Source organism: Rhopalosiphum padi, chromosome 2, assembly GCF_020882245.1.
Source record: "Rhopalosiphum padi isolate XX-2018 chromosome 2, ASM2088224v1, whole genome shotgun sequence".
Classification (NCBI taxonomy): Eukaryota; Metazoa; Arthropoda; class Insecta; order Hemiptera; family Aphididae; genus Rhopalosiphum; species Rhopalosiphum padi.
The window spans coordinates 79,256,626-79,284,532 of NC_083598.1; the positions used below are offsets into that span (position 1 = coordinate 79,256,626).

At 28.5% G+C, this 27,907-nt stretch overlaps 1 protein-coding gene across 3 annotated transcripts in view; it reads left to right on the plus strand.

Moving 5' to 3' along the window:
• Nucleotides 1-27,907, plus strand: part of LOC132923489 (uncharacterized) — a 92,477-nt gene that overhangs the window by 53,896 nt on the left and 10,674 nt on the right. For all 3 annotated transcript variants that reach the window (XM_060987519.1, XM_060987520.1, XM_060987521.1), the window contains exons 4-17: nt 13,849-13,916; nt 15,530-16,062; nt 21,457-21,863; nt 22,782-22,882; nt 23,071-23,304; nt 23,424-23,610; nt 24,838-25,025; nt 25,126-25,241; nt 25,335-25,491; nt 25,598-25,759; nt 26,584-26,854; nt 26,983-27,197; nt 27,283-27,501; nt 27,600-27,776. In XM_060987519.1, the coding sequence (XP_060843502.1) occupies nt 13,849-13,916; nt 15,530-16,062; nt 21,457-21,863; nt 22,782-22,882; nt 23,071-23,304; nt 23,424-23,610; nt 24,838-25,025; nt 25,126-25,241; nt 25,335-25,491; nt 25,598-25,759; nt 26,584-26,854; nt 26,983-27,197; nt 27,283-27,501; nt 27,600-27,776 (3,035 nt within the window). The remainder of the gene's footprint in view (nt 1-13,848; nt 13,917-15,529; nt 16,063-21,456; nt 21,864-22,781; nt 22,883-23,070; nt 23,305-23,423; nt 23,611-24,837; nt 25,026-25,125; nt 25,242-25,334; nt 25,492-25,597; nt 25,760-26,583; nt 26,855-26,982; nt 27,198-27,282; nt 27,502-27,599; nt 27,777-27,907) is intronic.

Here is a 27,907-nt window from a genome sequence, read left to right on the forward strand (position 1 = left end):
TTTCAAGATGTATTTCAAAAAATATCATTAAAATGATATTTATTACACTGCATTATATTCTTCTTCTACTATACAGACTGATTTATTAATTATAATTTATTTGTCTTGTAGAAATGGTATATTATTATTATTATTATACTTTGAAAATTAATTATCGAAATCAACAACTATATGTGACTAAGTTTTTGTCTGAATCAAGCCTTTCTTTTAATTTCCTCTAGTTATAAGTACTTGCACATAAAATATGAGTCATTTAACGGGGTAGAGTATTTTACTCATTTGATCAATAAATTATTTTGATTTAAAAATAGATATATACTACCTACATTCACAATTTAAAGTATCTGAAACATCACTATATGGTGAAAAAATTTTAAAACTTCATTTTATGAAATGTATATAACTTTATAAGTATGGTCGTATGGGTATTTTACAAACAATGAAACATTTTTTTCCTCATAAAGTAAATGTATACCTATCTCAACCGTGGATAAGAGATAACACTTATATTATACAAAATAATGCATTCTTGGTTGTAGGCGCAGTGGAAATATTTTTAATCACCGTAGACGTATATGATATGCAATATGCATATACCTATATTATTATCAGTGGCTGTTGTAGTGGGAAATTAATTAAACAACGACACACATACGCTCATCCATAATACTTATAATAACGACCGCATATTTAGATCACTGTAAAATATGAATAAGTACTTTTTTTAATTTTTTTTTCTACTGAAAAATTGATCCGAAAGAGTATAGGATGTTTTATTGCCGTTAGCTGAATCGAAAATCTTCTACCAAATTTTTTCATTTTCCTTAAGTAATATTGTGAGTCGTAGATCCGGATTTCACTGCCGGTTCAGATTTCCGGATTGTTGAAGCCGACGTTGGTAGGGCAGGATTTCCGGAATTCCATCAAACTTTAATCCCCACCTGTAAATAGGTAAACATTTTTATATAATCTTATCAATTGTATATCATTTAATTAATTTTAGTAAGCACTTCAATTTTAATTGTGATTTTTTTTATAAGTTCTGACACCGGGTGACAGCTATAGTGTACCAGTACGAATTGACAATTAAAAAGCAAACATAAATATTTTTGGAAAACAAAATAAAGTGTAAAATATAAAAGTATTTAAACACATCATAGTATAATCCTCAGCAAAAAATTATTGCTTATTACTGAATTTTGAATTATTTATAATTAATTTATTTTAATCACAAATTATATATGATATATAATATCATCTATATTTGTATAAAAATTTGCGTATTATTATATATTTTTAAAATAAATAAATGGTTTTCAGATGTATAAGCTACACTCGAAAGAAAGCACTGAATTACATATAAATCAGTGGGTTTTTTTATAATCAACCTTTTTTTTTTTCAAGTTTAATAAAATTAATATTTTGCGTATAATTTGAGAATCACCCACTCTTTTATGTCAGTGTATTCAATTTATGTCTATTTTTTCATTTGATTGATTTCCATAAATATAGATTGAAATTACTTTAAATCATCCTTTATTATTACCGTAAAAACATCAGTTAAGATATTATAAAACTGTCAAGTGTACAATATATTCATTAAAAGATAATTATAAAATGTAATATAAGTATTATAATACAAGGATGTTATTTTATAGGTACCTATTAAATTTGTGCAGGGTAACGGAAAATGTCTTAATATATTATCATGTTCAATATTGGTTCGGAATTTAATTTAGTATAAATTAAAATTGTGTATTTTTTCATATATATTCTAACTTAATTATACATTATATAATACGAAATTTTCTTCCGCTGATATTCACTTATTTATAGAATAAACTAATGGTTATATAATTATTTTATTTATAATAATCATAATAGTGTTGTTATTGTGATATTGTAAATGCAATACCTAGTGTAAAACTATTTAGTTTGTTATAGAAAAAACTATATAATACATTACTTATTGCCCGGGATAAATACAACAATAAAATTAATTTATGTGGGTGCACATGTTTTATAACGTTACAAGTTCTATAGATTAGTACAATATTTACATTTTTATGCGCATTAAATGAGCAATTTAAAATATGAATAGATTTAGATTTAATCCTTGTTCTAACTTTATCGTGTAAACTTAGTAGCTACAAATAAAGAAAATTCAACCTAAATCATCTGGTTGAATAGTATGTATCTATGACGTATTAATTAATTATGTATGAAAATAAAACATTCGATAAACATCAATGCATTTGCACTGATATAGAGGTTTCAGAACATAATAATAAAACAATATACAACTATTTTTGGCCAAATGGCAAATATATTACAATATATTAAGTATTTTTTTTTTGTGTAAAAATTAATAATTTATTTTGATAATAATATCTATATTAGTACTATAAATTTAAAGGTCAATTTCGACGTACCATAGAATCATATAAATAATCTTAATATTTTGAAAACATCATTGCGTATAAAAAATAATAATATAGAAATACTTAAAAGTTTGAAGTTTCTACGGTCAATATTTGCTGATATACAACAATATAACTAACATAATTGCATTAGATAATTTTGAATAATGGATGTGTTTTTTGTGTGAACATATTTGGGGTTACCTGCAGGAACAGTAAAAATCTCTGATATCGAGGGCGTTTTTTGGTAACAAATTAGATATAGTATTTACTATTTTGAGAGGTGAAAAGTAAAAAATTTCAGTACTTTTCCAAAATAATCGTGAAAAAATCAAAATGGGTAATTTGGTTTCGCTTTGCTATACAATAAGTTTCAAGTGAGTCACTGTTATGGATGTGTTAAATTTGAATTCAATAATAAGGTATACAGTTAAAAGACTATTTTTTTCTACTCGTGGTATCAACGCTCTTTCAGATAATAATGTAAGTTTAGTTATACATACGATTAATTTTATACTCCAATCGGGCTTCTACTTAAGTAATGTGAGCTTTACCTTATATATGTTTGAATACAAATGATATGTACCCAGTAATTGTCGAGATATTATAATATACTTGTTGAAATCTCATTAATTAAAAAATAAATAAATAAATAATAAAGTATTATGCATGAAAAACGATTCTAAGCGTAGACGCTTTGTTAGTCTATATCATAAAGTATATTTCAATTTCATGATGATAATAATTAATGATATAGGTAATATTATATGTGTTAGTTTGAACAAAAATTAGTACAACTTATCATATTAGTATACTACCTATAAAAATAAAATAATTTGGTGTTTTAAGTAAATTATAAAGTGTCTGTGCTTACTATTGAATTCTAATTTAATATATCTATCATAATACCCTATTTCATAGACAAATTACACTCGGACCCACTATACAACAAATGGCATTTATTAGTTTTTGATCATATTAATATCAATATACATCAACATTTTATTTTCAAACAATTATAAAAAATTATTGTGGTATTATTTTAAACGTTTTAAAAAAAGTTTTTAGTTGTAGTTTATTTATATATTATACATTAACTAGTTTTTTGACTTAATTGTTTTTATCGTAGTCGTAAAAAAATGATCAGATACATAGAAACCTATTGTACGACTCATTGATTACCTTTTTGACAAATTTTTCTTTCTGTTTTGGCTATTTTTTGTTATTAACTCCGAATTATTTAAAAAACTACTTTTGAGCTACCAGCTCCGTTAAATTTGTTACTGCTAGAAACAGACAAAAAAAACATATTGCAAAGCCAATACATTCATTGATCTGTATTTAAAAGTATAATTGAAAATTAACATTTCGTATGACAAATAAACTTGTGAAAATTGAAATAAACGCACATTTAAATCGATGAAATTGTATATTAAAGAACTTTCAGTGTATAATGTAATTAAATCTACTTTCTAATCTTAAAACTAGATTACATAATATACTACAATAATTTTAACATAGCTATTAAAACATCGTATTAGGTATCACAATTTACAATTAACTCTGTTCAATTTATTATTATTATTATTTAATTTTTATGACTATAGTATTTTTTTTTTGTATTTAAATTAAAATGAAAATAATCATTAAACTTATACGCCCAACACATTAAAAAATCTTACTACTAAAGCCACTACAAACGTTTTTGTGTTCTATGGATCATCGCATTCAAGTTTATTTGTACACTGCTGAATCAATGATTTACCACATCTCCGTTGACCTACTTGTCTACCTTTTAAATATTTAAACTATAACTTCTATATTAATGTGGACTGAAAATGCCGCTGATAGCATATACATTTCTACCTGTCAAAGTGAATATACCACAGCAGCTTAAATTTAAAAAGAAAAGAAAAAACATTATACGCAGGTAGTAAAATTGTTACAAATCGTTTATGATGCAGTCCTTCTGAACAAATGGAAATAGAACATAGATTAAATACTTGTATAAATTAATGTTGTGTTCTTTAGATAGTTAATATTTCAAATTTCTTAAATTATTAATACTCTTGAAAAATCACGAAAGCAAAAATGACAGGGATTAAAGCCAGCCTTTAAAACAATTTTGATTGTGCTTTGGCTGTTTTGAGTACCAAATATTTTTCCAGTATAACTAAATAATCATTTACAATATTACATTAATTTTATGGTTTACTATGTATTTAAATTAGAATATAAATGTGATTGGAATCAATCAAGTGAACTAAGCGTCAATTCTAGATATCTCATTTATGTGCATTTTACATGCATAATTAATTATTATTATTATTATTTTTTTTTTAAGAAATCAAATAATTATTTAACTAAATTACAATATATGTACAATTTTGTACTCGTCTGTATATATAGGTATTGAATATGTATTATTTTACCGTGTCCAAGTCACGTAATAACAAAAATTGTTATACGGCACTTAAATAATCGATATTAGACCTCTCTGAACGTAAAAAACATAACTGGACTGTTTAGTTTCTACCTTAAATTTGAATTATTAAAAAAAGGATTTATTCTACTAGGTATTAAATTATTTTTAGTTATATATATATTATATATGTATATATAGTATAGTGATATTATTTTATGAAAAATTATTATGTAGTTCAATAGAAATGGTAACTACCATAAATATTTTAACTTTTAAAATTTTAAATATGATTTTTATTTCAAAACTAGATGTTCATAAAGTTTGCCTTGTCACTCTATACAGTCATATTTCGATCATTAGTTGATTATTATTATTCTGCAGAACCTTTTATAATTTGTTTCCCTATAACTTATAAAATATCTAAAATTGTTGTGTTTATTGTGGATCTATTAATTAGGATTACTTTAAAATCCAGGTTAGATGTTTCTTTAAAGTAAACGTATAATATAGCGGTTAGAATGCCTGCAGCATTTACTATGTAACATTATGCTATGTAGTTTGATAATGAATTAACGTATAAATTTAAGGTTGGAGTTGACTGCAGTAAGTATATAAAATTAAAGGTCACATTGTAAAATATATTATAGTATTATGTATACAATCTACGGGGTTTTCTGTGGATTTTACAAGTTTTCGTTACAATATACCAGATATTTATGGATATTTAATTGATGATTTAACAGGGGATTTATTTTAAAAGAAATATTTGTTTTTAAACAAACTAAACTTGGTGCAGAATCGTGATTTTCCGAACGAATTATTTTAACGCATTGCTTTTAAATTTAAATACGCCCGACCGATCTGCTGTACCCAACTTTTTTTTATCTCTGAGTTATAAAACGAAAATCCTTAATTGGTTTATTAAATGTATTATATTATGAATATATTTGTAATTATTAATAAAGGACTTGTTTGAATGACAAAATACAATACCTACAGGAACAAATAAATCTATAACAGTTCAGATTACAAGTGCTTTTCCTCTTATAAACCCTATTATCTTTAATAAAGCTGAAAACTTTTTTCGTATAGTCTCTACATAAATAAATGTAATATCCTTTGATCATTATAATATTATATAGTGTTGATGGGATACAGATTTTAAAATCCGTTAAATCTATCTTCGTTAGTATACAACAATCCAATATTTACGTAATAGCATAGATAGTTACAGAATATATAATAATTGAATATGTTATTCTGTGACATAGTGATGGCGAATAATAGCTCTACTTTATTACTGCTGTAATCTATTCGTTTTTTTATTAAATTCAATTATTTATTTATAATAAAAATACAACTTTTATGTATTCAAAAACGATGGCTTATGGTAGTTAGTGGTCAATTCAAGCACAGGAACAGTATACCATGTTTGGTGAACGTTAACGTAACAAAAAAAACCTATTACCCGGAGTTTGGAAAATAAAGGGAAAGAACCATTGATTTCACGCGAACCCAATACAAAAATGTTATGAATGGAAAATTTTACTGTCCTTTTAAATTCAATCAACAAATTTTAGTAGTGGAATCCATTTATCAAATACAAAAAAGAAAGAGAAAAATGTTTGTGCCATCGTAAATTTTACCTTGAATAAAGTTTAAAGTCTCTTTGAAAAATTGAACGGTCCATTTAAATTTCATTTTTTTTTTTTAAAAACCTAATATACAAAGATATTTATAATAATAATAATATTTTTCGAGGATAGCTACTTGAAACTTTTAACGTATATTATAATATTTTATATATACAATGACATTTTTAAATGTAATGTTTTCTGTAAAAGTGTATTCAACCAATATTGTATTAGTGTATCACTAATATTAAAATAAATTACTTAAATAATAATATAACGTCGTACCCTACCTAATTCCGGTGAATCCAACGATATACAATAAGCTGTTCTATTTCTCACCCCATCGAACGTATTGTAGTGCGGCTGATCAGCATGAACAAAATAAAAAATTCCTGATTTACTTATGCCGTGACGTAAATATATCATAAAATATAGCCTGATAATCAGTATCGCTTTGCAGTAGCATCGTGGGGGAGGGGGTACCTAATATTTAATAAATCTTACTATCTATTCTTTTAGAATTATTTACTGATGAAAAAAAACATTGAACTTTTAAATAATTATGCTAGAACTTGACAAGTAATTTAACAAAGGCATTCTTTTTTTAAGTCATGAAGGGGGGTGTCCAGGCATAGAGAACAATCACCCTTCCCCCCTTACACCAGAAAAAATATATGCCACTGTCGTTTTTTGTATGCAATAATTAATCATTGAATTAAAATTTAACACATACATTACAGTTACTTCTTTATCCTTATTTTTCACTTTAGAATATATTTTGTGAGAAGGTACATCATGTCGGTAGAATTAAAGTGAAATTCATTCGAAAAAATTACAGTGATAATCAGATAATGTATATTTAATGATATTACAGTAGGTTAGTCGTGATATAATTGTTACATTACTTGGTAGTAAAGATAAAAAAATGGTGTATAAATATTTAAAATTACAAAAGTATTATATGACAGACGACAGTGTCATTATTATTCAGTATATTATAACGACACATATAATACCTTACAATTAAAACTTACTAGTATTACGATCGTACTGTATATTTTGTACTCGTATAACTGAAATACTGCCGCACGGTTAGTGGTTACATAATAAAACACCAGAATCATTTTTTATTTAGTTTTTTTCAATTTGTTGTGCCTGATGCTTGTTTATATATTATATTTCTTTTGCCATTCAAATGCTATTACATTTTGTTCATAAAATAGCATGTATTATAACTGTAGGTATACATTGGATTCTTATATACAAACGTGTACACCATTAAAGTATCACACCTTTTTTTACGGTGTTTCAAAACGTTTTAAATTCATTCACAATAAACTGTATACAGACATTTAGGCGCGAATAGATGTACGTTGATGAAAAGTATAAATAATCTTTTACAAATATTTTAATGTTAAACAAAATAAACTTAGTTTTAGGTAAGTATACAATTAGTAACCGTTGTACGAGAGTCGGTTGAAAAATAAAATAAATAAAACAGTACGACACGTTTTAATGAACTTATTAGTTATTTTCATTTGATTCAAGAAGAGGTATCTACTGCCAAATTATTTTCATTTTCCATACAGTGATGCCAACATTTTAATTCATTGTTTGGTGAACTCCAGGTTGGTCATATTATATTCTTATACTTGTACACTAAAGAAGTAAAGAATAGTCTATTCTTTAACAGCTGTCTTAACTTCTTTGTCTATGCTGAATTGATATTCATTGGTGCGAAAACAAAATGCTCAAATACTCAAGACGATAATATTTAGAGACTGGAGACAGTACCCATACATCCCAGTTAAATAAGTCGAGAAAATTTATTGTGACTTATCAGAATATGACGCTGTAATTTTATGCAAAAATACTGATTGTCTCTGACAACTACAACTTTACTATACTGGCAGTGATGCAGTGACGTAGCCATGGGGTCACGGGAACCATATCGCCCCAATGTATACATAAAAAAAAATGTATTATTAACTTTTTTGTCTGTACTATTGGTTTTTAGTTTAATTTCGTACGAAAAATATGCCTTATGTGGTTTTAACTTGTAAGTTTACAACTATAAAAATAGATAATATAATTATATTGATAGAAATGGACTTGTTCATGGCGTAGTAAGCAGATCTTCACCATCACGAATTGTGATTACCGGGTTATAAATAAAAGTTAGAACAATTGTGCTTGGTTGATGTGGTTTTATGCTCAATGGCCCCTTCATACCATAACTGATGAATCTGTATATCCACTGTCTTGTATAATAATTGTATAGGTATTTGAGAAATTTAAAAAAAAAATGTTGATATTATTATTATTTATTATTCATCCATAAAGGTTGTTAGAAAATATAATTTATTTAACTATTTTTTTTTTTCCAATCAGCCATGTGACTTTTTTTTATTTATTTTAAGTATTCTATTTTTTAAATGCATCCGTTGCGCAATTTTTTTTTTAATTTGATAAGGTTATCTATGACTTATATCACAATGTATAATTTTATATATTATAAAAAAAAATATTCATAGGTGAAATTATAAAAATGTTTTTTTTATTTTTTCCCCTCTTTTTTCAACAATTCCGGCAACGTTATTCCATCCTGGTCTTCAATCTTTCTTCACTTATCTCAGTTTTATTGACCTACACAAATAGCATTTTTATTTGAAAATGAAAGATAGTATAATCTCTTTACGGACTTTTTTAGCAGACCACAAAAAAAAATGTTTTAATCTCCTACACTGACCTTTTTATTTGGCTATTTATGTTTAGACTTTATGTTTCAAAAAACTCAGACTTCTAAGAAAAAATCGTATTACCTACATGTTTACATGGAAAAAATATTAAAGTTTTTAAATTTTTACATAGCAATTATTCAAGATAATAATTTAAGTGGTCATCTGGTTTTTATTGATAATTCAAAAATAAATAACTACCTTCTAAAGATTTAAAATTTTCATTTAAAATTTATGTTATGTATATAAATTATTTTAGACATTTTATTATTTTAAAAATATTTTTGCATTTTATTATATTTAAAAATTTCAAATTCTTCGGTTTATTTTATGTTGATAAAATGTTTTTTTTCAAATAGTTTTAAATTGAATACAAGGTTCTTATTTAGTTTTTATTACAGAAATAAAAAAATACCAAAATTACGTAGTTATAATTTATTTTTATTTGTTGTTTATACAGCATGATAAATAATAGGAATGTAAATAGTTGAATATTCTTGTGTAGTTTATATTTACATTATATAGTATGACTAATTGTCTTTTATCAAGATTTACAATAAATAAAATATTTTATTAATGCTAATTATTGATAAAACAAATACTTTAGCGTATAATATTACTATAAAAACATAGTTTTTAAATTTGAATGAGAGAAATTCATAATTAGATAGCTAATGCCAATCCAACAAGGCAATAATAAATTCACTACTTGTTTATGTTTTACATACCTATTTTGTATTTGTTTTTATAACCGTTAAAAATGTCCACCATGACCATGAACTGCTGTTGTACTAATATGATTTTTGTTATAAACAGTAAGTTAACTCCATACACTGTTAAAATTTTACTAGTGGTTTAAATTTAAAAAAAAAAATTTAAGTTCTTACTGAAAACATTTTTAAACACATTTAATATAATATTTAGTATTCTTATCCACATTGTAGCGATAATAATATAATATCCTATTCTCAATAGTCTATTAATATTATAATTTATAATAATACATTGCTATCTAATTGAACTAGATGCGGGTTATTTTAAATTTATAATAGCATAATAATGTTTGTGGTAGCTGCGCATAGTATAATTTAGTATCTAGTTATGGGTACAACTTCTACCAGTTGCGTCATAAAGATATAAATTACGATAAATGATATATACAGTATATAATTTAGTAGTAGGTATATAGTAAATGTTTGTATGGTTGTTGTTTGGTATTGCATTTATCCACCATGGGTCATCCGAATGACCGTCTGGTTGTATACCTGTTTACTAATTTGACGAGGATTTCCTTTATTCGGGATAATTTCAGAGACCCTTTTCAGCGGCCAATTACCGTATTTCTGACTAAATACGAACCGCTACCGTCTTTTGTGGCACAAAATTAGTACAGATTATAGTGCTTAACTGATTATAGATGTGCGGAAGGTCTGTTACTCTACGATAGAATATCATTATTATATAATTAAATGTTCAAATTCAGAAATCATATTATATTACTAAAAACACCATTAAACAATAATAATTATTGTAATTACTGGAAAAACAATGAGAATAATATATTTATCGATATTTCTATTGTTAAAAATACATAGTAATAAATAAAAAAAATACAAAATTATTGAAGTACAGTTAAAAAAGAACATATTTATTCCACTCACTCGACCATCCATTCATTGGATATTATACCAAACAAATCGCATTTTTAACTAAGTGAGAAATAAATGACTTTTATGATAGTACATCGTATATTGTAATATATAATGTTTACGTAGATGCTATAAAATGGTATATACACGTAATGTTGGTTATGTATAACTCGAGACAAAAAAAAGAAAAGAAAAAAATCAATAATATTAATAGTCGAATTTGTAGTAAAAAAGTCTTTCTATCAGTAAAATGATCGATACAACATTAAAAATGTTATACATACAGCGTGTTTAATTAAGCATAATCACCTGCCATTTTTATTCAATTATACAGTTATTTAAAATCTGATTTCAGAAATTTTTAAACATAATTAACATTTTCAAATGCTTGAGATTTTTATGTTTCTTCAGTAATCGATAGTAACTACTCTTTTTTGGATGAGACTCACCCCCTTATTTCTTCTGTATATAATTTAGTATTTTTGCAGAATACTAAATCCAATATCACATCTTTTTATTTCATTTTGGTAAAACCATTTTTAAGAACTATTCATTAGTATAAACATTTAAATAATAGAAAACCCACTCTTTGAATTTTGAATTAGGTAAATTACAATTTTCTAAAAACATTTTTACCGTAAAAAATAATTATTATTTAACAACATGACAAAAAACAGAAAGTTTTAAGATTCTATAATAACTATTCAAATTGTTTAAGGTAATCAACTGAAACCAATACTAAAACGTTTATTAATTTGACTTTATTTTTTTAAACATAAAATATTTGACACATTTATTTTGAATACAATTATCAAAAATAAATATAGTTAAGCTCAAAAATAAAAATAAGCTTTATTAAAATCATATTTATTAAGCAGTATTGTTGTTTCAATAAAACTAAACTAAGAAGATGTAATAGGTAAATACATACGGGACATCAAATCACTGTATAACATGAAGTTTTAATAATATCTATATTAAATAATATATATTTATACTTATGAGTTATGAATGTTATGATATATCAAGTATTATTATATTTTGTTGAAGTTCATCAAACTTTTTTTTCAATTTATAATAATTGTTAGTAATCTGTACAACACATATATTACATTATACGATATACTATAATAAAAGTAATTTATTTGGTATAATATTCAATGATGGACGGACATGTGAGTGGAATAAACATATGGTTTTTTTTTTAAATTGTCTGCCACACCAATAATCCTTGTTTAATAATTGTATTTATATTTATTCAGTTAATCCTATTACTTTTGTATACTGTACATATATTTGATGCGGATTGTTCTATTCACTATTTTCCTTAAAATAGTTTGTAAACAATTTATTTTTACATCCCTAGTGTAAAAACTATTTCTATATTAGCTTAATATGATAAACTTAATATTTTTACAAATGCATGGTATTTTTAATGTTTTTGACGGATTATAATATAATACCTATACGTATTCAAGCGAGAAATGGGAAAATTATTTTTCTGTAATAGACTGTTATATTCCAGTTCACACATGTTTTAATAATGCGTGTCAGAATCCATTTTGACATTAATAAAAAAAAACCTTAGAAAATAGTGTTTTCCATAAAAAAGTTTTTTTGCACTGAATATGACGGATTTTTTTTAACTTTTCAAAGAAAAAGTTTTTTTTAAATATGTAATCAAAAAATGAACATTTGGTTTTGAACTCAGATTATTTGACACTTAGTTGTTTTGTGTACATTGATAAAAAAAATGATAATAAAAACTCTCAAAAACCCACGACGTAAGTTTAGTATACCTAATATACCAAATAGAAAATAATAGAAATTTGAATGAGTGAACGACATCGATCAATTGTGGAAACTCACGAATGTCCAAAGAAAAAAAATTAACTTAACTCAATGAAATTGAAGCGGTTTACAATTCGTTATTATTCGTGTCAATAAATCGTTGGCTGGTAGCTGTTTCGAGTTGAGACTTATAATAATGCAAAAAGTGCTCTATAGTACTTGTATATTGATTCGAGTCGAGCGGTCGTGGTTCCATGGAACTAATAAATCTTGATGGTACTGGTCGCAGCATCTATAATCTATGCATTTATGCAAAAAAAAATAAATAAATGATAATAGTAGCTTTGTATCACTTATAGCGCAGCTATTAATTGATATATTATGTTTATAAGTAAATACGTGGGTAAGTACGATTATATCAGTGGTTTTGTGAACGAAAATAAAAGCGTAATAGGTATCAAGTCCAATAAATACGATGAAATAATAGAATTTCACCTATACTAATATGCCTACCTATTTATAAATTAGTTATATAAACTATTAACCTTGACGTAAATAGGTTAGTTTATTAATTTATTCGCTGTAAATCCATTATAGATAACAACGTTTTGATCATAACAATAAATAACAAATAGCTTTTTTCACAATAAAAAGTAATATGATTCTTTAAGTGAAAATTCTAACTATGGGTAGTACAATAGCGAACACAGTAAATGTCCATAGTGATGGTGGCAAGTATTATATTAATATATAAATACGTATATGTTTTATGAACACATTTTAACGTTTCTATATAGGTAGGTAGTGAATATATCAATATATGACATGGATTTGCACAAATCTGGTTTGTTTTCTTTTCATTTGCGCGATTGAAATGTTCAATGTAATTTTTTTTTATACTTGTGAAGATAGAACGTTTATTTTTGGTCTCGACGGATTCCACGTTAAACAAGCATCGCGGTATCTACCTAGCGTGTAATAAAATAATAATGTTAATACAATTTACAGCAGAGTTATATTAGTCTAAGGTAGTAGGTACTTACCTATTGCGAATTCTCGTGGGAAATTCGATTAGATCGGTTGGTTTTACGAAATAATGTTTTGGTGTGTATTTGTACTACCTTGTACTAGCTATTTTATGTTGTATAATAATAATATATAATATAATAGTGGTGACTGACGTTGTTTCAGGTTAGAATACAGTACTTTAGGAGCACCAGATACCAACCAGTTCAAAAAGAGAATACAAATACTAAAAGGTAAACTAATACAGTAATGTTTACGGTATAGTCCATTACGGTCTAATGTATATTATCATAGTTTAATACATATACCACAATACCGCGAAGATCGTAGATATAAATAATATAATTTCTGGTTTATATAACATATGTAAATTAGTTACGAATACAAACCACTTTCCGGGGATGTGTTTATATTGATCTAAAATTATGGGAAAACAGAATCTACACATTGGAAGTCCTGGGGCATATTATTCGTCATTCCGTCGGGAAATTATATATACGGAAATCTTGATCTGCGCATTTATACCACATTTGTATGCTTATTTCTAGAAAAAATTATATTAAAACACAAGTATGAGAACTAATATTGTATACTAATTTTAAATTTGTTTAACACGCGTATTTTTATATTAATATCAAGTATAATATAGCAAAGAATGATTATCGTACGACCGTTGAAACATTTTCAATAGACAATATTTTTCACTGATTTTAATCGGGTTCACACTTCCGATTAGTCAGATAATAACGAGAACGTATGATTAAGATTACTTGGCGGTACCCATTAAGTCTCACGATTGATAAAATACTTTTTTCGTGAAATGCTAATAATATAATTTAATTTCTGTAGTCTGTAACCATACTGTATAAAACAGGCTATGTTTTCAGTTATCTTTAATCATAACAATTGTCATTTATTATTGTCCTGGTGCGAAAACGAGTAATAAAAATATCCTAATTATTTAGTATAATTTCGTAAATTCGTTATTACAAGTACCAATGTAGCGTATTACAGCTATGGTGACTAGACGTACTATTTTTCGTAGGACACTACTCTTTTTTTATGCATGTCCTAGTGTTATAAACAATAGTGTTAAGTACATAAAATTTTACTCTTTTTTGAAAATATTATGGGCTAATTTACATGTTAATGATTTTTATAATTTGGTATTAATTTATATTTTATGGTTCGAGCTAATGCAATCTAATTGGTTGGTAATATAGTTAATTTAATTTGTTATCTGTTAATATGTTTCCTATATATTAACAAAGTTTTGTATTTATTTATTCAAATTTTACACACGGTATTTTTACCAAAAAAATGTACTTTTTTTAAAATTTTATATCTAGTCACCATAATTATAGCAGTGTCGATCGTTGACTGTGATAGTTATATCAATCTGGTTTGTCTAATTATTAACCATAATATTACATAATGCTCGATATTTTTATTATTATTTATTCGATGTTTAGTCCTTACTATTTATGGTCGTAAAGCTACTAGCTAATATAGCTACCAGTATTTATTTTAATACTAAGTCTTAAAGTCTATAAGTCATATTAACATATTCTATATTATTATGAGTTTAAATGATCTTGGCTGGACAGATTTTCTAACATTTTCCATATCTCTGCGACGATATTTTTTATCGTCATATCGTTTTATGATGATCGGGTAGTTCCGTGTTAATTTTCCCCTGAAGCCGAAATTTTTTTTGGGACGGTTTTGCTTCTGTGCGCGTATTTAACATTACCGTGAGCCGCCGGAAAGACGGAAATAGTCAACGATCGGCACGACCCCCGACACTCGAACAACAAACACTGACTCGATCGGACTCGGTTCGCAGACTGCGAGCTGTACCTGTTGGCCGCCGAATCGGGTCGGCTGTCGTCCAGAGACCTGCCGCTGGTCCGCGGTCAACAGCAACAGCAGTGCGTGGTCAGGTTCGTGCAGCGACACCGCGCCCGGTTGGTGGTCGACGTCGTCAAGCTGAACGTGCCGTGCAAACGGGGACGGCTTCAAGTGTTCGGCCACCAGCCGGTGTGCGGCAAGCTGGAGGACCTGCGCGAAGCTGACCGGCACTACGTGCTGGACGCGGGCCGGTCGCCGCCGCCCGCCATCACGTCCACGGTGGGCCGGTACGCGTTCTCCATCGTTTACCGGTTGGCCGCCAACTGTTTCGACAACGACGTGGCCCAGCAGAACGGTACCGTCGTGTTCACGCCCGGTTCCGAGTGCCGGTACAAGGTCACTCAGCCGTACGGTTACCGGTTGCGGTTGCTCATCAACTCTGTGCCGTTCGGTCATCAGACTGCGGATGCAGACGTGGCTGTCACCGCTGACTACGACCATGTAGCCACCACCGCCAAACCCATGACGGTCAGTACTGACATTATATTATTATTATTATTATTATTATTATTATTATCAGGGCCCCCACATACAATCTTGGGCTCCTGTACTAAATGTTTGTCCCAGCCCATTTCAACAATTTCAAATAAATTTCAACGGGTTCACGGGCCCTTAGAATAGCCGGGCCCCTGTACTCAAGGTCCATTAGCCCTCCTCCCCTTGTGGGGGCCCTGATTATTATTATTATTAGGTACGTATTGTAATAAAAACCTCATATTCGTTATTTATTTATTTGTATTCACGGTTTCGTAGTAATATTTTTAATATTTCAATGATGTCCACGATTGCATAAAACAACGATCAAAGATCCAAATTATTATTATCATAAGATCACGACAGTGGTGGTCAAATTATTTTTTCATTTGGTTGGAATGCTGTTTTTTTAATGCAGTTCGATCATAGTTTAAGATTATAATATAAATCTGTTAATGGATTTATTTAATCTTTTTTCTGCATATTAGAAAAATAAAAAAATTATTATCTTGGTACATTAATATTTTTTTATAAATACATACACAGGTAGTATAGATATTATTGTAAATATTGGAAACAAACACTCCACGTGAGAATATAATATGTCTCTCCCTACATCACAAACGGAGTAAAGGATCTATTAAATATTAAATACGAAGTCATAACATTTTATCGTGTACTATTTTTTTTCGATGATATTGAATGGAGTTCCACAAATACTTTTGTGTTACCTGTCAAAGTTAAGTCCAACCAATATTTGTTAGATTGTTTGAGTTGAGTCCCTTCAGCCTATTAGCATTGTCCAGGAGACACCACGATGAGGTTGACTGAGTAATCTCCCCAAAAATGATTGCGTTTGTTTACGTAGTATTAGTAATACAAATTGAAAATTTAATTAATTTAAAAAAATATTAAAAAATATAATGGAAATAATAATTAAGTTGTGCAGTAATATTATAATCTCTATATTTAGAAAAAATAATTATATTAAGGTAAAAATTTAATTAGCTGCTTGTAAAAATTTAAATTATACTAATTTAAATTAGTCAATTTTGTAAATATCTTAATCTGCTCTTGTAAAAATTGTTCCTTTTCCAATGTTTTTTTTTATATATTGCCACAATTTATATCGATTGGAATATATACGGTACAAAATGCAAATTTGAATAATGGCGGTGTTGGGGTTAAGGTCAAAGTCAATATTTACAAAATCTCTATAATAACTAACGTATTTACAATACGTGACTTATCGACATCATCTACGATTCATCAGTGTTTTCCGTGGTCTCGTTTAAATTCAGAGGGCTGCGGCGAACGGTTATTGAAAAATCTACTTTTATTTTTTCGAAACACTATTTGTCGTATCTGGACATGAATTTCGATCGATACTCAAGTGATTTGTAGCAGGCCATAAAACAATTTTATCACCAGACTTTATCGTTTCGGATCGATTCAAAATACTAAAAAATCGTTGCATATATACATCGTCGTGTTTTACACGAAACCCTGTGGTTGGTCAGCCCACCATCAATAAACAAGCACTTCAATCGTTTGGGATCATTTTTCGAATGCCACGCAACATTTATTGCAAACGGTGTTAGTAAAATTGCGAATGAATACGTATGCACTGTGCGATATGGTCGAAAGAGACTAAAGACTAAAACGATAACTATCTACTAACAGCCCCACGTCGGGTTTGTTGTTTTATTCGCCATTTTCCGTTCGCTTTATTCGATTCTATACCTGTGACAACGACGATAAGATACATACATTGTTCATTCATTACCTGTTTTGAATTTGACTGCGTGTCTATGTATACAATAATTTATGTAACAAAACATAGTCATCTCCATAGTCTATAGAGCTTATAAGCCGAACAAATCGATGTAATAAAATTATATTTTAGTAAATTAATATAATATAATATGTCCTATATCTTATGTCTAATGATTATACTTATATATTAAACTATCTAACGGTACTATAGTATTAATTCAGATATAGAACAGATATTTTTAAATTTCGTTATAGTCAATAAATTTTATTAAAAAAAAAATTAATTATAGTAATGGTCCAGTAGCTAATTAACTTCGTTATTTTTGTTTTGTCAGCTGAATTTCGTAGTTGCGCTTTCAAAATCTATGTCCAAATTTCAAAAGTTTGTGAATAATCTAAATCAATATTAAATCAATTTTATTGAATTTTTCAAAAATTATAAGTTCGAAAATAGACTGTTTCAACAATACAAAATATGTAAAAAAAAGAATACCAAAATTATGCTACAAAAAAACCTACATAATATTATCACAAAACAAATTTGTACTGAATTATATTTTAAATATTTTAATTTTGTACAAATATGGTTTGCATAAAACTTCCAGCCCTAGACTAATTACCATAATACGTATAACGACATAACAAATTGTATACACCATGTATAGTAAACCCCTGTCTCACTGTTCTGCACCACGATCATTGTAACCACGAACTGAGTTTTATGGGTTTTATAAATAATATATACTATTATTATTAGTAGTAGTATTAAATTATAAGTCGATACTGACATAAATCATTAGAAGAACTTAACCCTAGGTTAGGATACTTTGACTAAATACCAATGTTTATACTACAATTCTATCACATAGTATACAAATGAGGCTCTGTGATCGGAATGGTGACCATCTTTGGTTAATTATCATTCACGCTACTATAAAAGTTACTATGCAGCGATAATTCTCCGCAGTTTCTTAAAATTCAATAAGTATAGGGTAAATAATTTATTCTTTCATTATTCATCCATATAATTAATGAATATACTTCAGATATTTTAATGTTCGAATTAATGTTACCAATATTTGGCAATATAGTTCACGATTAAAATTATATAATGGTATTTGAAAAGTGCATCAACCCTTAGCGTTTGATGAATAGGTCATAATACTGATAATAATGATGACGTTAATTTTTGATTACATTTTATACACGTTTCTACTATGTAAGAATATTAAACAGTTACCTACCTTCATTAATAAGATGATAGACACGATCAGTTGATTAACATTATCTCCATCGACCGCGTTTTTCTCTAAAATGTGTCTATATGATAATACACATTTATATAATAATATTACATTGCTAACGACGTTTCTTTTAACGTTTTATCAAAGAGAATGATTTTACTCGTATTACACGTTTCAGAATAATATTAAGTTTCCAATTAGTATTAAAATTTAGTTAATCACTAGTTACATAATAACACTCGTCAGTTGTATATTAGATAGATTAGTTAAGGGGAATGAAAAATAAAAATTAGATTTTTTATTATTATTTAGAAATTAGTTTTTTTTTGCTATTATAATATAATATGATTATTGTTTAAATATAAATAGCATCAGCCAGATTATTTTGATTGAGAATAGAAAAATAGTTGATTGTTCATATCGCGTATTTCGTATTCAGAACAGGTATCAAGGTGTCCAAACAAAATAATAATAATAATGTTAAAGCTTTATATTTTATACTTGAAATAAATTGTAGCAACATTTTCACTAAAAAAGAAGAAAAAAAAAGTAAACTATAAAAGCCAATATACATATATATTTAATATGACCTGACTAAATGTTCGTGTTATTTTCAAATATGAAATGTAAGCTATAAAAAAAATCTACTAATGGCACAGTCATCAATTTAAAAAGGATATTAAAAATAAAATCTCTTTTTTCAATATTAAATAAACATCCGGAATTAATTAATATTTAATGTTAATTACGATTTATCGATCGGATTAAATATGTGTTAAATTTTAATAGGATATCTATAAGCTCATTCTTACACTGGAGTTAATGTCCCTTTTTTCATACTGTGTCTCACTGATGTTTTATTCCATAACCAACTTTTGTTCATTCGTTATTTTTTTTTTAGACGACCCTTAATGTTAAATAGTTACGAAGCGTTTAAATGCACTAAAATATTTAATTTTTGAATTAATAATGAATTATTTTATTTCAATAATTAAATTTAAAAAAATAATCATGTTTTACTATGCAAAATATATTATATAGTATATGCTTAAACAATATAAACACTAAAACGTTCTGTATTCGCCCACTGTTGACAATCACTACGTCAAATTCACATCCTGTCCAATTATACACAATAATGAGTAAATTATATGATAACGCTGTATATTTAGTATACATGATCATATTGAAATGTATAATATATAATTATATATTTTGTATATTTGATTACATGAATAATACAAAACGATGAACGATGAAAATGCATAATACTACTTCATATTTACATGTTACATGACTATTTTACTAAGGTCTTACCTTGAGTATCGAAACCTATGTAATATACACATATTATTCATGAAATTATACAATTAATTCTTAATACGTGTCATAGAGACATATGCCAATGTTGCTATTATTACAAGGAATATGTGGATGTGCCACGTGGGTTACGATAATTTAGATAACTTATGCATGAATCCTACTTTTACGTGGGGCTTGGCGCATAATCATCTAGAAACGGACGGGGTGGCTCGTTACGATGTGTTGGAGGTGATATGCAAACTCGTTCATGACTATTTTCCGCTAGGCGATGATTTAAGGTATAGAATTCACAATCACCTATAAAATATGTATATTATGTACTGGAATCAGATAATAAAGACAATTTTTATGAACCATTATTGTATTTACATAATATAATCATGATAGATGATCAGTGGCATCACAAAAACGTTATCTATAAAGGGAAATATTATGAAGCTACTTTCCCACCCATTCACGAATAAAATTAAAACCTGCCCGTGTATAATTTATTTTTATTAAAAAAATTAAAATTGATATTATTTTACGATATCATTGAACATTAATGTAACGGGTTATTATATGTTTTATTACTTATAATTTCCTATAACTTCCAATAATAAATACCCTAGTCATACAAGCTAATCGCATTTAATATCTTTCCAGTAATGGGGGCTCATTATATACAACCACATAGCATTTTGTTACGTACGAGGCTGATTCCTAAAATAAATCAATAAAATATATCTATAGTATAATGCTAATTAAAAACACTGAATTAAAATTAACATATTACTTATTTAATATAATGATAGTAAAAATATAAAAATATGATTGCACCCAAACAAAATCGACTCTTTAATTATTTGAGGCAATTGTCTCAAAAAAATATCTTCGTGACGCCATTGTAGATGATAATTTATGAGTAGGTTTGGATCACTAAATGTATTACTAAAATACTATACAAATACATATAATATCTTTATTGGCTATATTATATCCATATTCCCGGTCAATACCTGAGTTATGTACAGACCACTTTATTATTGTCGTATATGTGCCACAGATCGACACACTTCCAATTCACCAATCAACCACCACGTGTCCGGGAACTTTGTTTCGGCTCACCGATGGCGCGGTCGGGTGGTTCTACTGCGCGCCGGCCGATGGACCCAAACGACAGATGTCTATGGTATCTGAGACGAACGTGGTGCTGATGGAGTCATCGTCAGCATCAATGCATGTGCCAACACTGGTGGTATCGTACCGGGCCGAACCAATACCGGAAGTAGTGTCGCAGTGCCCATACGGTTCCGTGTCGCTTAGGGCGGGCCGGTGTCTGACCATCATTAACGAATTGCTCAACTGGGAAGACGCCGAAGAATATTGCACTCAAAATGGCGGTGGAGGTCATTTGGCCAGCATCGACAGTCATCGCACACAAATGCTCATTGACACAATATTGATTAATAGGTAAGACACATTTTTATATATTTTGTACATATTACATGTGTAATGTTATATTTATATATTATATCCTATACGCTGTGAATCAGCGATGTATATCATTTGCGATATAATTCTCCTATAGAAACCTCCTTTTCTGTTTTACAGCAAAATTGTATTAAAAATTAACATCACGTGATAACCGATTCGATCTCATGATAAGGTAGGTAGTGAGTTCTAACATTAGGTAACGTAGGTACTAATGATGAGTAACCTCCTTTATAAACAATAGTCAATTGAGTTTTTAAATTGAATAATTTGTGTATTATACATAATTATTTTTATAATTGCAATATTATGGGTTATCTATAATAAGTACAATATTATAGGTACCTACACGTGTAAAATATTATCTTTAACTACAGTCGCAAGTTGTCTTGTTCCAATAACATTTTTTTCTATTGTTCATTTTATTTAATTTGGGAGCACAATATCATCGTGGTCTACCAATAACTCAGCGGAAAAATAATTTTTTAGAACTCACGCATAGTCAAAGATTCATACCAGAAAATAAATGGTATGGGCAAATTAATGAAAGTGGAATAGGGAGTTTATAGAGTTATACTTGTATTTTATAAAGCGACCGTGGTAAATTCTAATACTGTAAAGATAAATTAAAATAAAAACACTCATTTTTCTACTAGCGAGTATACAATATTTATACATAATGTACACTATATGCGTAAATTGTATATTTCATTTATAAAACATAAATCAGAAATAGCTCTTATTGTTTACAGATAAATTATGTTTTTTTTATTAATATGATTCTCTTGTAACTTATTTGTGACTTAAACATTCGCTCGAATGATAATAGGATATGATTCGGCCAACACAAACAATATTATATTTGTATAAGAATAATGTTGATTTTTTTTTTTTAAGCCCGAGTTATAGTGATAACGCTCCGTATTGGATCGGAGCTACAGACATGAACAACGAAGGGTTTTTCAAATGGACAGATTCATCGCCGTTCACTTATTCCAGTAAGTCGAGTTATTAATGGTGTCGCATAGAATAATAGTACACAAAGGAATCTTACTAAATAGTTATACGATTTATTGGCCTTATATTATCAATGATAATCGACCACTGATGCACTAACGATATCTAATAATTTGTCGCAGATAAACAGACGATAACCGGTGTATCTGTTTTATCGTTTATTTTGTAGATTGGTATCAAGGACACATACACCAACCTTATAGTGGACCAAATTCAAAACAGCCTAACGACGATGGACTTAGCAGACAAGACTGTGTTGAACTAAGACAAGTGTACAGGCCCCAAAACCGGTTGCTCAAGTACTTTAATCGAAATTCGTCTTACACTTGGAACGACCGCGATTGTTCTGTGAAAAATCGATTTCTATGCCAAACGCAACAGCACACCTCTTTAAACGATTATGGTAACGATTTAATCTACACCGTAGGTTTTAGGGTGTCATTTTTAATAAATTATAAGTGTAGAGAAATTATGAAAAAAATATTAGCTATATAAATTGTATTTGTATATCATTTTTTTTAGATTCGGACGAATCGAGTTGTAATGTCACGATGAAATTAACCAGCGAGATGAGGTTCGCCTCGGTATCGAGTCCAGGTTTTCCACAACCTTATCCTGACAACCAAGATTGCACTTTCATTGTAGAAGTGCCTCGAGGTTATCAGATTGAAGTCGAATTCGAAGAACTCATGTTGGAAAACGAATCAACGTAAGTTTAAATTCACATTTTAAAAACAGTTTAGCGAAAATTATATAATATACATCTATATTTATTCTGGAATGAAGGTTAAGGTTATTTTCTTTCCAAATTTCGTACATTTGAATAAACATTATAATTTATAAAAGCAACTATTGAATTATATATAATACATAAATTCAAGTATTACATAACTATTAGTGTAAAAAAATATATATAAGTAATTATGTATTTATGAAAATTACAGTAATGAATAACTAAGCATATTTATATATTTTTTAATGAAGTATAGATACGCTGGATTTAATTGCTTTCTTAATTATTTATTAATTGCCAATTTTATATATATTTTACGGGCGCATGTAAACTCCACCACTAGAACCTTTTTTTAAAGTTAAATCCATCAGAAAAAAACAACAGGTAAAAATGAGTTAACTCCGTAAACTCATCCAGTAGAAACGAAAATCAGGTAACAATATAATATGAATACCTATAAATTATTATTATTAAAAAAAAAATCATAATTTTTATAATGATAATCGTCCACATCAAAAAAAAAAGTTAGTCGTAATATACTAAAAATATATAAGACTTAAAAATAAAAAATTTCTAAGCTAACAGTATAAATTTGATATACTTAAAATAAATAATAAAAAAAAATTTAATAATAATAATTGTGCACATTAAATAATGTGTCAAAAAGTATATAAAACTTAAAAATAAAAACAATAAAAATTGTCTGAATAAATCAATGATACAAATTGTTATGTATATTTCGTTAAATAATTATAATTAATAATAGTAATAACTAATAATCATAAAATATATAGGCATTTTATGTTAAACTAATATCAACTTTAGTAATTTTGACGCAATACGCAACGGATGTCAACGTATTTAATGTAGGAAGGTCTTAACACTGGCGGAGTTTCTATATATATATACCCATTATAGGTAAAAAAATAAAACCGATGAAGTTAACATTATACTTTTTCATTATCTTTTTATCTAACCCGTATTTCGGCGTCCCGGCGGAGTTTACGATCACCCATTTTATACTAGTTGATATAATTTGTACGCGTTTTGTAATATTTTTTTGATGGAGAATCAATATTTTTTTTTGTCACTTAACTCGCGAGAATTATCGTCTATTCTCTTTTTCGTTCCGTTTAAAGTCATGATTACTAGTTAGAAAATATCCCAATCTAAGTTGCATACCGCATACACGGTGGTTTACAGTTGCAGTTACGATTACGTCGAATTAATTCCGGGTGATGACGACGAGGGCCCTAAACACTGTGGTGATAAGAGCGACATACTCAAACTAACTAGGTTTGTCACGAGGAGGACCAAATTGAGGATACATTTCGTGTCCGACTATTCGCACTCGTTCAGCGGATTCAAGGCTCGCGTATCCGCCGAACACGGTAAGTAATGCACGTCAGGTGACTCAGTGATACATATTACAGGTTACCGTTGCGGCAATATCATTTGCTAATCGAGTTTTATGTTGTGCGTGATAAACAGTCAACAACGAGTGTGACGACGCGAGACAGCAAATGTTCAACGGGTCTTGTTATTTGTTTGCCAGTTACCCGGAAGTGTCATGGCACACCGCTAAGAGTATCTGCAATGGAATTAAAGTATATTTCAAACTATTATTTTTATAGATTTAGAATTTATGGCTTTCGAAAATATTTTTAAAACTATTATGTATTTGTGTGGCGTTTTCCAAGGCTGAATTGACGAGCGTCCATAATGCCGAGGAAGAACAGTTCGTCGAATCTTTTATTCGGGAATCGACGGAAAGCAGATCAGCGATTTATTGGTTAGGTGGAACATGGAATGATAAATCTTGGTACTGGGTGGATAACTCAACAGAAACATTTTCAGGTTTGTCTAGCGTTGTTTACATATTATTAGGTATTTCTTAAAAAAATTTAATTCGCATAATAAAATAAATTGTTATTACAACCATAATATTATATAATATGCACAGCTTGGTTGGCAACCGACACTACGAACAAAATGTCGTATAAGGATATGTGTCTCGCGATTAGTTGGCTATCGTCACCACCTGTAAATTTACCCAGGGGTCTTTACTGGACCGCCAACGACTGTAACACGGTCGGAGGGTATATTTGTAAAAAAAATCAAGCAAGTAAGTACCTACCATTTTATAATAACAATAACGATAAAAATATTATGTCATAACGTTGTATTGAATACGACGCTGTCACTTCTATTGATAATATATCATATTATAATGTATAGTGATAGAAGTATACATATAAAAGCAGTGTTAGCTGCAACGTGTTAATTGGGATGGCTAATGAAAAAACCTTCCCCGTAAAAATAAATATGTTTACATGACGACAAAATATCAAACTATGGTTTTTGTAACGTGTCGATCGATATTGAAACCCGGTCGAGTGTTTGACCCTAACATTCGAATTGGTATAAAATACAATTATTTATTGTTAAAACAAACAAAAAATATTTTTAAAAATTAAAAATGTCCTTCAATATTTATTATTAAATTATGATAAATTGTTTTTCAAAACATTATCAAAAATAGAATTAGATAGGTACATAACTTATTAATCAATTTCTATAAGATCCTTTATAAACACATGTTCTAGAATTAAACTATATAATATTTGTTATAACAATCATATATTAAATAAGTTAAATTATAATCATTTGAACCCCATTTAGTTTTCTCATAAAAATTATAATAAATTCTGATTTCCAATCAATATTATATAGTAAAATCATAAAAATATGTATTATAATAATTTTAAACTCTTAAAAGTATGTATAATATAATTTTACTAAATTGTCCAGGACATATTGGCTAATAATTATGACATAATCTGGATAATACTAAAATTAATAAACGATACCTAATACATTAGCTAATAATATCAATGGGTGATGTGTATTTATTAACTTAATATAAATTGTTAAAATTATTGAAACAAGAATTATCGGATCAATACAATTTAAACACCACAATGTCCGGCGTAAAAGGAATAATAACGTCGTTAAATTATCCGGCCAATTATTATCACAATTTGGACTATTGGATACACGTGATCGGGCCATACCAGTCACGCATCGTGTTCCAGTTTGATTCGATAAACATTGAGCCACAATCCGATTGCCTTTACGATTTCGTTGCCGTGGTGGAACCGAAAGAACACGAAAATCGAACAATGACAGTTTGCGGTTACCGCGGGAATCATCTGGAAGAGTGAGATTATATTTTTATTATTATTTCAACAGTCGAAGTTATAAATCTGTTATAAATTTAAAAAATAAAATTATAACATACACAAATCTACAACGGTTTAACAATGTTGAATGCACGTGATGTTGCAGTTACATCTTCGTTACTGATTCGAATGAGGCGTTCGTGCATTTTCATTCGGACTACTCTGTGTCCAGTTCAGGTTTTCATCTCTTGTGGAACACTGTCGACATGTCCGGTTGTCCGTCGCAAACGCTGTCCGCTCTTGAAGGGCAAGTTGTCAGTCCAAACTATCCTAACTTCATACTTCCAAATCTCAACTGCGTCACAATGATACTAGCACCAGGTGAGGTCTAGGGCAGTGGCTATAAAACCATTTAACTATCGTGACTCGTGAGCGCGGTATTAATATGCACTTTTACGTCTTTTAGTCGGGCACCGTATATGGATCGATTTTGTTGACTATAACTTGGATGAATCCCAAACGTTCAAATTGTATCTGTCGAGAACTGCAGACAATATAACTCCGTTTAGATATCGAAACTCAATTAATGACGGTGCATTTTTGTCGGAAGGCGAGAGCGTTAACATCGAATACTCTACAAACCGCATGCCGAGAGGGAGAGGTTTCAAAATAGCATACAAAATGGGTACGTACGGCTAACAATATTGTATAGGACTACAACAACGATTAAAATAGTACGACTATATAACGTCATTGTATGCTTGTAAAAATAACGAATTTTAGTGGTGGACTTTGACGAAGAACGCGCGATCGTGCTGGAGAATGACACATCCGGATTCATGTACAGATTAAATTATCCGTTGCCGATGCACTTTCCTAAATTGCGATACAAACAGAGACTGTTAGCTTCAGTCGGACAAAATATCCAATTGCAGTTTAACCGAGTGGTGCCGGCGCAAAGTAAGAGTTTCAAAAAATAAATACATCGAAATTATAAATTTCAATGGCTATAAAAATATATTATACCTGATACATTTAAATATACTAATGGTCGTCATCGACATAATATGATTATATGAGTACGTTGCAAC